Source organism: Cyprinus carpio, chromosome A24 (genome assembly GCF_018340385.1).
Source record: "Cyprinus carpio isolate SPL01 chromosome A24, ASM1834038v1, whole genome shotgun sequence".
Lineage (NCBI taxonomy): Eukaryota > Metazoa > Chordata > Actinopteri > Cypriniformes > Cyprinidae > Cyprinus > Cyprinus carpio.
In genome coordinates this window covers 23,097,865-23,113,450 of record NC_056595.1, presented here as the reverse complement: position 1 = coordinate 23,113,450, position 15,586 = coordinate 23,097,865, and the positions used below count along the sequence as shown (strand labels likewise).

At 35.8% G+C, this 15,586-nt stretch overlaps 2 protein-coding genes across 3 annotated transcripts; one reads left to right on the top strand and one right to left on the bottom strand.

Moving 5' to 3' along the window:
* Nucleotides 1-1,736: 1,736 nt before the first annotated feature.
* On the bottom strand, nt 1,737-8,247 carry LOC109057952 (SPRY domain-containing SOCS box protein 3-like). Its single transcript, XM_042714808.1, has 7 exons — nt 8,100-8,247; nt 5,473-5,564; nt 5,009-5,171; nt 4,020-4,207; nt 3,789-3,891; nt 3,003-3,128; nt 1,737-2,724 (listed from the first exon to the last, which is right to left on the bottom strand). Exons 2-7 carry the CDS (start codon nt 5,560-5,562, stop codon nt 1,901-1,903), a joined length of 1,494 nt encoding a protein of 497 aa, XP_042570742.1. The 5' UTR covers nt 5,563-5,564; nt 8,100-8,247; the 3' UTR covers nt 1,737-1,900.
* Nucleotides 8,248-8,810: 563 nt separating this feature from the next.
* On the top strand, nt 8,811-15,378 carry nubp2 (nucleotide binding protein 2 (MinD homolog, E. coli)). 2 transcript variants are annotated; one of them, XM_042714817.1, is made up of 7 exons: nt 8,811-8,960; nt 9,301-9,419; nt 13,436-13,634; nt 13,713-13,867; nt 13,938-14,048; nt 14,128-14,197; nt 15,067-15,378. In XM_042714817.1, exons 1-7 carry the CDS (start codon nt 8,948-8,950, stop codon nt 15,201-15,203), a joined length of 804 nt encoding a protein of 267 aa, XP_042570751.1. In that variant the 5' UTR covers nt 8,811-8,947; the 3' UTR covers nt 15,204-15,378. The 2 variants fall into 2 exon arrangements, with proteins under 2 accessions (XP_042570751.1, XP_042570750.1); XM_042714816.1 differs by lacking the exon at nt 8,811-8,960 and adding an exon at nt 9,098-9,125.
* The last annotated feature ends 208 nt before the right edge of the window (nt 15,379-15,586 follow it).

Genomic DNA, 15,586 nt, shown 5'->3' with positions numbered 1-15,586 from the left:
GTAAATAAAAATGAATATATAATAACATAATATCATAGAAAAATCTAATCTAATAAATAATAAACTGCCTTCCTTTTTAAGATGCTTTATTCAAACTTGCATTGCATTTTATCAGGTTTATTATCATTAACTAAAATTATCTCTATCTATTTGTGTGTGTGCGTGTATATGTTTAAAAAACGTAAAAATTTAAAAAAAAAAAATTAAATATATATTATATATATATATATATATATTAAACTTTTTTTTTTTTTACTAATTTATTTCAAACTAAAAATGTAATAAAAACTATACAGATATATATATATATATATATATATATATATATATATATATATATATATATATATATATATATATATAATTCTAATATAAATAAATGACAAAAACACAAAATCACTAAAACTTGAACTAAAATTTAAATAAAAACAAAATAGAAAAATAAAATCCAATTCAACAAACACAGTTTGGGATGAGTTATGCTCAGAAGTTTAATATTGGTGAAACACAAATTAAAAAGAGCAAATTAGAATCTTCAAAAAACATGCAATTATGAAATGAGCTTTTTTTGTTGTTTATTTATCTTTTTTACCTCAAAACAATGTAACCGGTAAGAAAACATGCAAAAGAGTACAAAATCATTCACTCATAAATAGCGAGTACATCATAAATTATAATCAAATATTAATAATAAGAGAGGGGAGGATAAACTAATCCATAAAAGTTAAGTGAAAAAAAAACAGTCATATCTGAAAATACACAATCTACAGTGTTTATCAAATCAGAAATGTATTTAGTTATCATAGCAGAGCTGCAGCTCTCTGATATTGAATTATGATAAAATACTGTAATTAATGAATCGTCTTATTAACAGGCTCTACAGCACTCAGCTGTCTCTCTGTAAGTCTGAGCAGATGAACACAAACACTGGAGATGCTGTACAGTGCTGATATTGAGAGGATTTACAGAACTGATCTGCTGGTATTGCGGTTTTAAACAACTGATGACTATAATATTTCATTAATACTGCTGCAAAATATGTTTGGCATGTGTTCTACCTGACTGGAAACATTGGCACCGGAAATGAGCAAGTTTATGAGAAATTTAAACCTTTAACCCCATCCTGAACCCTGAATTATAATTATAAAATAAATAAATAACCCTGATTATAATTATTTTATAATTAATATAATTATTAATTTCTTAATTTTCAAACATTATTTTGGCAGAAAAACACAAGGAACCCTTAAAGCTCCTTTTTTTGCAGACAACAGCTAGTTAATAAGTGCTTCTCTTAAATTCTCTTTTGTTGACATATATTTAATTATTAATTAATTTTATAATCACACTAAGCCAAATGAGACCCTGCACCACAAAACAAGTCAAAAGGGTTTTTGAAACTGAGATTTATACATCCTCTAAAAGCTGAATAAATAATCTTTCCATTGATGTATGGTTTGTTAGGAGGACAATATTTGTCTGAGATACAACTATTTGAAAATCTGGAATCTGAGGGTGCAAAAAAATCTAAATATTGAGAAAATCTCCTTTAAAGTTCTCCAAATGAATACATAGCAATGCATATTACTAATCAAAAATTAAGTTTTGATATATTTACGGTAGGAAATTTACAAAATATCTTCATGGAACATGATCTTTACTTAATATCCTAATGATTTTTGGCATAAAAGAAAAATCGATAATTTTGACCCATACAATGTATTTTTGGCTATTGCTACAAATATACCCCAGAGACTTCAGACTGCTTTTGTGCTCCAGGGTCACATATCTCAACGGCCTTCCTCAAATGAGTTTAGAACAACACAAGGGTGAGTAAACCATGAACTCTCTCATTAAATGTGGCCTATGAGCTGTGATTTACATGTAAACGTGGTGTGTCTCATGTCCAGCGGCAGCGTTTCCTCTGGCACGTCTCGAGCTCTGAAGAGAAGTCGTCTGAGTCACTCTCAGAGGCGGAGTCAGGCCATAAGGAGGCGTGGCCTGATTGAGTGTAGGGGGAGCATAGAATGCAAGAACCACTGTGTTCCGGTTTACACACAGAACTGGCATCATTTCCCTTACAGCCGTCACTGGAAACAGACAGCGGCGAGTCGCAGCAAGGACAGGAAGCAGATACCTGGTCAAATTTAGGGTCAGGAAGGGAATTGTGGTCAGGGCTGGAGGCGGAGCCACAGTAGAGGTCAGAAGGTGAGGGGGAATCAAGGTAACATGTAACATCCATTACAGAGACGGTTTCTTGATATTGTGCATCATCTGGACAGCAAGCAGGATATATGGAGGCAGAATCAAGAGGCTCATCTTTACCGCGGTAAGAGCCACGGTTATCAGAGAAGGAACTAGAAATAAAGACGCGTTCAGTGTCAGAGGGATTGTGGGAAGGAAAGGGGCTCATGTATTCATCATAGTCGCCATCTTCTGTTTGTGTGGCTTTGTCTTCCCTGTTGTGTGCGCAGGCGTCTGCGCAGCCGAGGGTCAGCACCCATCCCAGCTGCTTAGACAGCAGCAGACGCAGACCCGGCGGCAGCGGCAGCACGCGCAGAGCGTCTGCGCAGTTGGGCAGCATTTTGCGCAGCTGCATGCAACACAGGTACTGTAATGTTGTGGGCCCAGAATGTGAACGGATCAGTTTCATGCTGCTCTTGGCCGCAGTCGAACACACCATCGGATACAGACGCTTATTCTGCAAGTGAGTAGCTGCTAAGCCTGACAGAACCAAAGATAGATAGATAGATAGATAGAACGATAGATAGATAGATAGATAGATAGATAGATAGAACGATAGATAGATAGATAGATAGATAGATAGAACGATAGATAGATAGATAGATAGATAGATAGATAGATAGATAGATAGATAGATAGATAGATAGATAGATAGATAGATAGATAGATAGATAGATAGAAAGAAATGAAAAAGGAAGAATAAGATTGTATTGTATACATTCATATACAGGACAGAAAAGAGTGCGTGCATGTCTTACCGATGCAGCGCCGGTTCTTGTAGAAGCTCAGGGTGCCGTGCCAAAAGTCCAGATGAACCCCGATTATGGACCCTTGACCGAACCGTGATGAAAAGTTCACCTTTGACCCCTTATGGTGTAAGTGACCTGACCCACGATGAAGGTAGATGAAGACAGAGAGTTAAAAAACACTTTAAAAATACAGTCAGAGCAATGTGGGATTGGTCTTTTTATATATTTTTGAATGAAGTCTCTTCTGCTCTACAAGGCTGCATTTATTTGATTAAAAATACAGCAAAAACAGTAATATTGTGAAATATTATTACAATTCCAAATAACCCATTTCTATTTGAAAATATTTTAAAATGTAATTTTAAAAAAATGTGATGCAAATCTGATTTTTTTTATGCATCATTACTGCAGTCTTCAGTGTCACGTGATCCTTCAGAAATCATTCTAATATGATTATCAGCATTGAAAACAGTTGTGCTGCTTCGTATTTTTGTGGAAACTGTGATACCTTTTATTTTTCAGGATTCTTTGATGAATAGAAAGTTAAAAACAACAGCATTTATTTGGAATAGAAATCTATTATAACATTATAAATGTCTTATGTCACTTGGGATCAATTTAATGTGTCCTTACTAAATAAAAGTATTAATCTTACTGACCTCAAACTTCTATATCTAAAATGACATATAATGGATCTTGTTTTATACACAGACACGCAGGTTTTTTCATGTATTTAAATGAATAATATTGATTTAACTGTATAGAATGTAGGGGTCACATGACCTCTGACCTCACCTGTGTAGGACAGACCCCAGCTGTCCTCATCTGTGCCCAACAGACTGCAGAAGCTATGTTTGAACTGATCCAGGTTCACTTCTGATGTCCCGATACCAACCATCTGTACATAAACACACAAGATGCATATTTGAAATATTTCTTTCCACACTTTACTAAGACTTCATAAAACATACTTATCGTCAGTGTTGTGGTTTAGTGTCTTTGTTCATCCCAGTCCCTGTATCTCACCATATCTGTGCCGTAGACAGGAGATGTCATCTTGATTTCCCAGAAGTGCTGTCCGTCGCTGAGAGGCTTGGCTCCTCTGATGGCGGCGGTTCCACAGCTGTACTCCGAGTGGAAGCTCACCTTGCGTTCAGAGCAGCTCAGAGTCACCGAGGATGATTTGCTCTCCTCGTCCCAAACCCAATCACATCCAACACGACAAACACAAAGAACCATGATTTCCAATCTGAAACTTTCCTACTGTACTGTACCTGACTGTTTATAAGTAGGTGGATTTTTGTGAGTTAATGTTTTTCTAATCGTATAAAATCGACAGTGTGTTGTCTGTTAAGTCAAAAATGTATTTAATTGAAATAAATTCTCATTTTGAAAAATTATGACTGTTATAATTTCTGACCGTTTGTAATGTTTTAAACTTATATTCTTAGATATTTGTATTTTTAATGTCTACTTTTGCACTACCGTCCAACATTTTGTGGGGACGGTAGATATGAATTAATTTAAATATTTTTGAAAGAAGTCTCTTATGCTCATCAAGGCTGCATTTATTTGAATAAAAATACAGTAAAAACAGTGATATTGCAAAATATTTTAACAATTTAAAAGCCACTTTTATTATATTTTAATATGTAATTTATTCTTTTGATCAAAGCTGAATTTCCTGCATCATAACTCCAGTCTTCAGTGTCACATGATCTTCAGAAATCATTCTAATATGCTGCTTTTCTGCTCAAGAAACATTTCTTTTAGGATTTTTCATGAATAGAAACTTCAAAAGAACAGCATTTATTTGAAATAGAAATCTTCTGTAACATTGTACATTTTTGATAAATTTGATACGTCCTTGCCGAATAAAATAAAATCTCACTGACCCCAAACTTTTGAAAGGTCATGTATGACAAAGTGCAAACCACATTTCTCAAGTCAGCTCCGTATGCTGTTTTCTGTTTTCTTTAGTGTCCAAATGCTTGATTAAATGTAATGAATCTCACCCTGCTCTTCCTCTCCACAGGTGCAGCTGATCTGGGCGTCTGAGCTGAGTTCGGTTTGAGCTGGACACTGGCAGAACGACTCGCCCGTCACGGGAACCACCGGCGGCAGCTCCGCTGGCACACACACCGTCACCGGCTCGTACCCCGGAGAGTCGGCCTCCGACTGACCACACAAACACAACCAGACAATGATGACAGAAATGTCCAGGCTATATTTTAACATCAAAAGAAATGACTAATAAATTATATTTTTCATTAAGGAAAAGAACAAAGTCTGTTTTATACCCATTAAGCTGTGTGATTATCTTCATGTGTGAGAAGCTGATTTAAAGCAGCGCAGCACATGCTGTCACTGAGACTCTGATTGGCTGGTTGCCCAGGCAATGTAAAATTAGTGCTAGTTAGCTCAAAATAACCCGACAGAAATAAGCAGAGCTTGTGAGGACAGAGGAACTCATGCGCACCTGTGATCCCACAGTCTGCTTCTCTTCTGGGACGAGGGTCGTGAGGGGCGTGGCTTCAGTCTCACTAACAACATACTTATTCCAAGACATTCCTGGAACACAACAGAATGAGGCTGTTATTTTTTACATCCATCCTTCTGTCTGTCCATCTATCTGTCTGTCTGTCTGTCTGTCTGTCTGTCAGTCTTTCTCTCTGTCTGTCTGTCTGTCTGTCAGTCTTTCTCCCTGTCTGTCTGTCTGTCTGTCTGTCTGTCTGTCAGTCTTTCTCTCTGTCTGTCTGTCTGTCAGTCTGTCTCTCTGTCTCTCTGTCTGTCTGTCCGTCTGTCCGACTTTCTCTCTGTCTGTCTGTCTGTTTGTCTTTCTGTCTGTCCGTCTCTCTGTTTGTCTCTCTGTCTTGGTCTGTCTGACTCTATGTCTTTCTGTCTTTCTTTCTGTCTGTCTTTCTGTCTTTCTGCCTGTCTGTCTGTCTTTCTGTCTGTCTGTCTTTCTGTCTTTCTTTCTGTCTGTCTGTCTGTCTGTCTTTCTGTCTTTCTTTCTTTCTTTCTGTCTGTCTTTCTGTCTTTCTGCCTGTCTGTCTGTCTTTCTGTCTGTCTTTCTTTCTTTCTGCCTGCCTGTCTTTCTGTCTATCTCTGTCTTTCTGTCTGTCAGTCTTTCTCTCTGTCTGTCTGTCTGTCTGTCTGTCTTTCTGTCAGTCTTTCTTTCTGTCTGTCTGTCTTTCTTTCTTTCTTTCTGTCTGTCTGTCTGTCTGTCTTTCTTTCGGTCTGTCAGTCTCTCTCTCTGTCTGTCTGTCTGTCTTTCTGTCTGTCTGTCTGTCTGTCTGTCTGTCTGTCTTTCTTTCTTTCTACCATCTGTCTTCCTTCCTGTCTGTCTGTCCGTCTTTCTTTCTGTCTGTCTGTCTGTCTGTCTGTCTGTCTGTCTGTCTGTCTGTCTGTCTGTCTTTCTTTCTTTCTGACTGTCTGTCTTTCTTTCTGTCTGTCTGTCTGTCTTTGTGTCTGTCTGTCTTTCTTTCTTTCTTTCTTTCTTTCTTTCTTTCTTTCTTTCTTTCTTTCTTTCTGTCTGTCAGTCTTTCTCTCTGCCTGTCTGTCTGTCTGTCAGTCTGTCAGTCCGTCTGTCTGTCTGTCTACCTATCTATTTGTCTGTCTATCCATCTGTCTACCAATCCATCTGTTGATCTATCTATCTATCTATCTATCTATCTATCTATGTAAAGGGTTTGTCAGTAGCACTGCAGCTCAGCATCACTTCCTGTGGCTGCTGACTCACAGATGTCAGGCTTTGCCATGAACTTGTTTTTCACTGACAGACTGACACTGTACCCTACTTCTGATTGCTCCATATGCCATGGCTGGCAATCTGAGACTCTAGTCTTACATGCTTCATGTGACCTGCTCAGATCGCTCTGATGTTTACAATGTGAGAGGTTTCAAAACAGCCCACGAGGGTGAAGAAACTTTAAAAAGCATCACCAGAACAGGCTGGAGAAGCAGAGAGCGCTCTTTATAAATACTGAGCTAACAGCACGTGCATAAACACAGAAAATGGCATTTCCAAATAAATCTGATTTCTTAACGGTTATAGGTTATGATTACATTTGAAATGTTTCTATACCTCAGTGTAAGTGTATAATTGGTTCAAAAGACTTTGATTGAATCTGTCCTAATGTATACACGACATGGCCAGGTGTTCGCTAATTGATGGATAATGTGTATCCAAAACGAGAATCCTGCCCTGGATACCTCCACCGCCCCGGAGCTGACCAACTGGCCCATCTTTACTTGTGTGCTTCTGGGAAATGCAATGGTGCAATAAGTTTGCATTACGCTGGCATGAGCACATTTCTCATGCAAACAGCGTATTCATAACAAACAAGATTGCGTAAGAGCAAGTGATTGGAGATCATTTAGGTAACACAACATAAAGACTTTAGGTTGAAATTTATATTTTATATTATTTACACTTACATACTCCTTTTTTTCAGTACTAATGCTTCACATAATCAATTAATATGAGCTCATAAAACTAAATAAATAATAATTACATTAATACAATAATTAGTAAAATGCATATCATAGTTCAAATGCACCATGTCACACAACTTTAAAATTAATGTTGACTATGCAGAATTGTTGCTGCTTTTATTCAGATCAACAATTACCTAGTGAATACCACCTGCACAATCATTTAAATATGAATCATATAAAAAAAATAAAACACTGAAAACAAATTCCCTAAACCTCCACCATTTATAACAATTCTTAAAATATTACTAGGCCCTTATACTGAATGTTATCATAATACTTCAATATTCCAAACCAATAATAATCAAATATGATTATTACATCTCATCTGTTATAATAATAATACATTACATTCATACAGAGCTTTTCTTACACGTTTGGAGGGGTTAAAATCTCTTCAACCAACACCATTAAGCTAGAGTTATTATAATAAATAACTATTATTATTATTATTTTATTAATATATCAACAGGAAAACATGTTTACATACTTGACAACATTTTTAGTCTGTAAACATCCCCCTGCTCCAAGAGTCATTTCACCAAATCACGTCACTTACAACTTTTTCCTTACTAAATTATGCCATAATTAACATGTAAACTTACATACCTCGTAAGAGTTTATTCCCTCTGCTCTAAACACGCGTTTCCATCAGGAACTGCTGTAAGTGATATAGCAGGTGCGTGTTAGTTTGGTGACCTACATCTATTACACACACCAAACACACACAACAGCGGCCACTCAGTCATACTACGGAAAAGCTGTAGCTCATGAATATTAATTAGGTCGTGCGGTCGACGCCGTGAACGTCTAGTGACCTAATTAATATTCATGAGCTGTCGTTTCATTGGCTAGCTGAGTAGCGCCTAATTACCTCGTCTCCTTTTCAGCCAATCGGATAGCAATACTGCGCAAACGTCTTGTTACGTAGTTAATATTCATTACACGAATCCTTCGCTATAGTAGGACTCGTAGCAGACAGAACAGGTCGATCTGTCTATCATCCTCATTAAAGGCCGCTTTAAGGATCAGCCCGCGCTGGCTTTGCGTCAACTTTACCTTAAACGACAAATTATCTGACCTACAGACCAACATGCAAGCATCAGTGACGTGGTAAACTTAAAAGCCCTCAAAACATGAACATACACTAATAAATTATCATTCTTTACTAATGCTCAAACTGTGCCTGATATTATTTAATCAAGAAACTATACGATTAATATAAACAATATTAATAAAAAGAAAAATATTATAATTAAATAATGATTATGTGTGAATATTTCTAAACCGACTGGAAACTATTTTGAAGCATTTTAACACAGGCGTGACTAAATCGGCTTAATGACCAATTGTAACGTCAGACGCGTCGCACTCTTGCGTCTGATTGGACGAGCTTGCTCTTAGGCGGGATCAAATGCGTAGAACGTCATGTGACGTATTGCGGAAGTAAAATAAACATGGACAGCAGCGGTGAGTGTGATCGCAGCGATCAGCAAGACTTTTTCCATTAACAGATGTTTAAGGAATACAACTGAATCATTTCACAACTGTTCATTTACGTTGTCATAGAATGCAACAGAATAAAAGAAAGCTAAATGCAATAATACAAGCATTTTGCTATGATGCTATCCATTGGTAATCATTCAGTACCATGGTCTATATCCAGTTACCATGATATTACATTACAGCATCACTGAACCACTGGAGTATGTTTGTAACGGGTCTAAATAAACTGTAAAGATAACACAATGTCTAAATATCTATAAATGCGTGAATTAAATAGAAACTCACATTTGCGCCTGTCTCTCAGAGAAAGGCAATCTGCATCAGGTGAAGCACGTGGTTCTGGTTCTGTCTGGTAAAGGTGGAGTGGGCAAGAGCACCATCACCACTGAACTCGCCCTGGCGCTCATACATGCCGGCAAGAAGGTGAAATACCACTCAATTCTATTCTATTTGATTCTCTTCTGCTCCATTTCATCTGTTATTCTGCTCTATTCAATCCGATACATAACTATTCTGTCATATTGTGCTCAGTTCTATTTTGCTCTATTCTATTCTGTTTTACTTGATTCTATTCTGCTCTATTCTCTTCTGCTTTACTCTGTTCTATTGTGCTCTGTTAACAAATCTATTATATTATCTCGTGCTCTATTCTACGGAAGTTCTAAGCGGCCATCCATTATATTTTTTTTCCTTTTTGTTTTCTCGTTATAACGACTTAATTTTCTCGTTATCTCGACATAACGAAAGTTTGTTTTCTCGTTATAACGACATGAAAGTTTTACTGTTGCTATAGTAACGAACTCAACTTTGACAGGCATCTGATGGACAGCCATGCAGGCGCTCTTACTGTAGCCTATATCTCAGCAAATTTTGCTTCGCCTAGGTAATAATAACGTCTACAATACTGTATAAATAAAGGCTGATCAATCACTGTTGATTTTTTCCAGAGACAGTACAACGAACGTTTTGTTTTTGTAATTAACATGTTTAAATGGCAACACCGCGCCATTAGAGCTGCTTGGATTAAACTCACTTTTAATTTTCCCTTTATATGAAATAAAATTACATATAATTTGGTAATTTGTAGTAGTCATTATGTGGCAGATATCATGTGTGTTATAAGCTTCTGTTTGAAAAGAGCGTTCATGTGTACGTGTAGTGTATGTGTGTGTGTGTAGAAAAAAAAACATTACAACATTACAGAACAAAACTGAATTAAATTAGCCTATGGATTTTACATATACATCACATTTCTCATCAATATGGTTAACAATAAAGATTAGTAATAAGGAAAAGAACGCACATCAGCCTACATCGTTAAATCCCGTCCTACTGTAGATAAACAGAACATCTCCGCTTATTAACTACCTAATCATTAAATTAAAATTAAATTTAAATTAATCATGAGCCTAAAAGATGCACAAATATAATATATATTGGTGCAAACAGAATACAGTGATGTCAACCTTGGTTTTGATAAGCAGTTATTGATGAAACAGAATGCGTTGGTGAAACTCATGCATCTAGCAGGAACTTAATACACAAAATATTCATATTGATTCAAGCATTTAACATTTATGAATTAATTAAATGTCAGTAATAAACAAGACTGCACAAATTATAGCGATCACGAGGAAGGTCCGCGTACAGTAAAATGGATAGTATACAACACCCCATCCGTTATATTCAGGCTATAGTGCCACCTGCTGGCGCAGTTTTGTAAATTCTTAGAGAAAATTAAGTCGTTATAACGAGAAAACGAACTTCGTTATGTCGAGATAACGAGAAAATTAAGTCGTTATAACGAGAAAACGAACTTCGTTATGTCGAGATAACGAGAAAATTAAGTCGTTATAACGATAAAACGACCTTCGTTATGTCGAGATAATGAGAAAATTAAGTCGTTATAACGAGAAAACAAAAAGAAAAAAAATTATAATGCATGGCCGCTTAGAACTTCCGTACTATTCAATTCTATGCTGCTGTTATATTAAATTCTGCTCCATTCTATTCTGTTGTGCCGTTTAATCAATTGCTTATTCAGTTTATTAGCTTTATTCAATTCTTTGCAGATCTATTGTATTACATTGTGATCTATTCTATTGTGTTCTATTACACTGTGCTTCATTCTGTTATATTGTGCTGTATTCTATTCTGCTCTATTCTATTATATGCTACTCTATTCTTTTATGTTATTTTTTACTATTCTGCTATATTCTATTCTGCTTTATTCTATTCTGTTGTCCTCTGTTCAGTTATATTCTGCTCTATCGTACTGTGCTCTATTTAATTCTATTCTGTTCTGCTCTATTCAGTTCTATGCTGCTCTATTCTATTATGCCTTATTCTATTATATTAAGCTGTATTTTACTATATGCTGCTGTATTCGATTCTATTCTGCTCTGTTCTATTATATTCTGCTCTATTGTATTGTGCTTTATTTCATTTATTCTGTTCTGCTCTATCCAGTTCTGTGCTGCTCTATTCTATTATGCTTTATTCTACTTTCTACTGTATTTTATTATATGCTGCTCTATTCTATTGTGCTGTATTTTATTCAGTTCTGCTCTATTCTATTATATTCCTGTCTACTCTATTATATTCTACTCTATTCTGTTATATTCTGCACTATTCGAATATCTTCTGCTCTATACTATTGTGCTCTATTCTATTATGCTGTATTCCATTATATTGTGCTGTATTTTATTCTATTTTATGCTTTATACTGTGTTTTTTTTTCAGTTCTGCTCTATTGTATTACATTTCAGTCTACTCTATTATATTCTGCACTATTCCATTCTCTTCTGCTCTATTCTATTCTTTTGTGCTCTATTCTATTTTGGTTTATTCTAATATATTCTGCTGTATTCTGTTATGGTCTGATCTACTAGATTCTATTCTATTCTATTTGATTCTCTTCTGCTCTATTCTATTGTGCTTTATTCAATTCTGTGCTGCTCTCTTCTATTCTATTGTGCTCCATTTCATCTGTTATTCTACTCTATTCAATCCGATACAGAACTATTCTGTCATATTGTGCTCAGTTCTATGCTGCTTTATTCTATTATGCCTTATTCTATTATATTGTGCTGTATTTTACTATATACCGCTGTATTCTATTGTGCTCTGTTCTATTATATTCTGCTCTATTGTATTGTGCTTTTTCATTTATTCTGTTCTGCTCTATTCAGTTCTGTGCTGCTCTATTCTATTCTGTTGTGCTCTATTCTATTATGCTTCATTCTACTTTATTGTGCTTTATTTTATTATATGCTGCTCTATTTTATTGTGCTGTATTTTATTCAGTTCTGCTATATTCTATTATATTCCTATCTACTCTATTATATTCTACTCTATTCTGTTATATTCTGCACTATTAGATTATCTTCTGCTCTATTCTATTATGCTATATTCCATTATATTGTGCTGTATTTTATTCTATTCTTCTTTATACTGTTTTATTCAGTTCTGCTCTATTGTATTATATTTCAGTCTACTCTATTATATTCTACTCTATTCTGTTATATTCTGCACTATTCCATTCTCTTCTGCTCTATTCTATTCTTTTGTGCTCTATTCTATTTTGGTTTATTCTAATATATTCTGCTGTATTCTGTTATGGTCTGATCTACTAGATTCTATTCTATTCTATTTGATTCTCTTCTGCTCTATTCTATTGTGCTTTATTCAATTCCTGTGCTGCTCTCTTCTATTCTATTGTGCTCCATTTCATCTGTTTTTCTACTCTATTCAATCCGATACAGAACTATTCTGTCATATTGTGCTCAGTTCTATGCTGCTTTATTCTATTATGCCTTATTCTATTATATTGTGCTGTATTTTTACTATATACCGCTGTATTCTATTGTGCTCTGTTCTATTATATTCTGCTCTATTGTATTGTGCTTTTTCATTTATTCTTGTTCTGCTCTATTCAGTTCTGTGCTGCTCTATTCTATTCTGTTGTGCTCTATTCTATTATGCTTCATTCTACTTTATTGTGCTTTATTTTATTATATGCTGCTCTATTTTATTGTGCTGTATTTTATTCAGTTCTGCTATATTCTATTATATTCCTATCTACTCTATTATATTCTACTCTATTCTGTTATATTCTGCACTATTAGATTATCTCTTCTGCTCTATCTATTATGCTATATTCCATTATATTGTGCTGCTATATTTTATTCTATTCTTCTTTATACTGTTTTATTCAGTTCTGCTCTATTGTATTATATTTCAGTCTACTCTATTATATTCTACTCTATTCTGTTATATTCTGCACTATTCCATTCTCTTCTGCTCTATTCTATTCTTTTGTGCTCTATTTTATTTTGGTTTATTCTTATATATTCTGCTGTATTCTCTTATGGTCTGATCTACTAGATTCTATTCTATTCTATTCGTCTTGATGTGATGTTGTTTGTTTTGGTCTGCAGGTGGGTATCCTGGATGTGGATCTGTGTGGGCCCAGTATCCCGCGGATGCTGAGAGTGGGGAAGCCGGAGGTGCATCAGTGTGACGCGGGGTGGGTGCCGGTGTACGCAGACCCCCAGCAGCAGCTCGCGATCATGTCCATCGGCTTCCTGCTGGAGGATTCGGATGAGGCTGTCATATGGAGGGGGCCCAAAAAAACAGGTCAGACCTTTGCCATTTAATCCTTTGAACTTTGGAACCTAATGTGTTCACATCTCACATCCGTTGTCTCTTCCTCAGCTCTGATTGGGCAGTTTGTCAGTGATGTGGCATGGGGCGAACTGGACGTTCTGCTAGTGGACACGCCCCCGGGGACGTCAGATGAACACCTGGCCGTGCTCGAGAACCTGCGCAAGCACAGAGTGGATGGAGCCGTGCTGGTCACCACACCACAGGTGAACATAACAATGCTGTCAATCTCTAGTCTGCTGAATAACATGCATTAACACCCTTTTCAAACGCCAGGCGGTGTCTACAGGAGACGTGCGGCGCGAGATCACCTTTTGTAAGAAGACAGCCGTGAAAATCCTGGGCATCGTGGAGAACATGAGCGGCTTTGTGTGTCCACACTGTTCTGTGAGTATCGAACACATACAGCTGTACGGGAAAATGCCATCAAACAATCAGTATTTGAACACTGCCGTGTGTTTTTCAGGAGTGCAGTAACATTTTCTCTAAAGGTGGAGGTGAGGAATTAGCCAAGCTGACAGGATCTGTGTTTCTAGGTAATGTGCCGATCAACCAACACTTTTCACTCGTGTTGTTCCACCACTCACCACTCGATGGTGCACAGCATTTCATTTTGTTTTATTTCAATGAGTTTTGAGTGTAGCGTAGATGAGAATATAGTGTGGTGCAAACAATTAAAACAATTTTTTTTATTTTTTTTTATTACAATTATTTGTAATTTTAAGATGCTCTGTGGAACATCTCAAAACATGCTTTAAAACATGATTCTATGTCAAACAAACCAAATACTAAAACATACTTGAATTTACTGAAGTTTTTATGCTGATAATAATTAAATTATTTTTTGTTATAATTTAAATTATTATTATTTACAATAAATGTGATCCTGGACCACAACACCAGTCATAAGGGTCCATTTTTGAATAAATAATCTTTCCATTAATGTATGGTTTGTTAGGAGGACAATATTTGGCCGAGATACAACTATTTGAAAATCTGGAATCTGAGGGAGCAAAAAAATCTAAATATTGAGAAAATCATCTTTAAAGTTGTCCAAATGAAGTTCTTAGCAATGCATATTACTAATCAATAATTATGTTGTGATATATTTACAGTATGAAATTTACAAAATATCTTCATGGAACACGATCTTTACTTAATATCCTAATGATTTTTGGCATAAAATAAAAATCAATAATTTTGACCCATACAATGTATTTTTGGCTATTGCTACAAATATACCCCAGAGACTTAAGACTGCTTTTGTGGTCCAGGGTCACAAATAATTAAAATATAATTATTTGTTGTTATTAAATAAGAAAAATGCAGTTTTAGAAGCAGAAGCTTTTGAACCCCTCTTATGTTTAAACACATATACTGACTGTGTGTGTGTGTGTGTGTGTAGGCTCAGTACCGCTGGATCCGCTCTTGGCAGCATCTTTAGAGGAGGGGCAGGACTTCCTGCAGGCGTTTCCAGACAGCAGCACGTACACAGCCATCAGTCAAATAGCGAACACTCTCCTCAGCAGCCTGGACGCCTGAAACAGCACTGACTGAACACGGTCAATACATGACTGATCATGTGATGTCATTTATAATGAGAGGATTTATCTGTAAAAATCTATCTGAAATCTGTAGAATACTACTTATGTTATTGATAAAGCAATGCGTTTCATACTAGTGTAGCTTTGAATAAAAAATACAAATATAAAAGAAATGGTGTCCTTTTTGTCCCCCAGTTTAAAAATAAGGAAGCCATTTGGCCTGTTCCACTATTTCAAAAAATATTTAGTCACTTTTTGTTTTTATTTGTCCTAATATATATATATTTATTATATAAAGTATATATAAGTACTTTTCAAATTCTTCAAATAACCACAAGTACACAAAAACCACATACTCTGGTGTACCTTATAAACAATAGA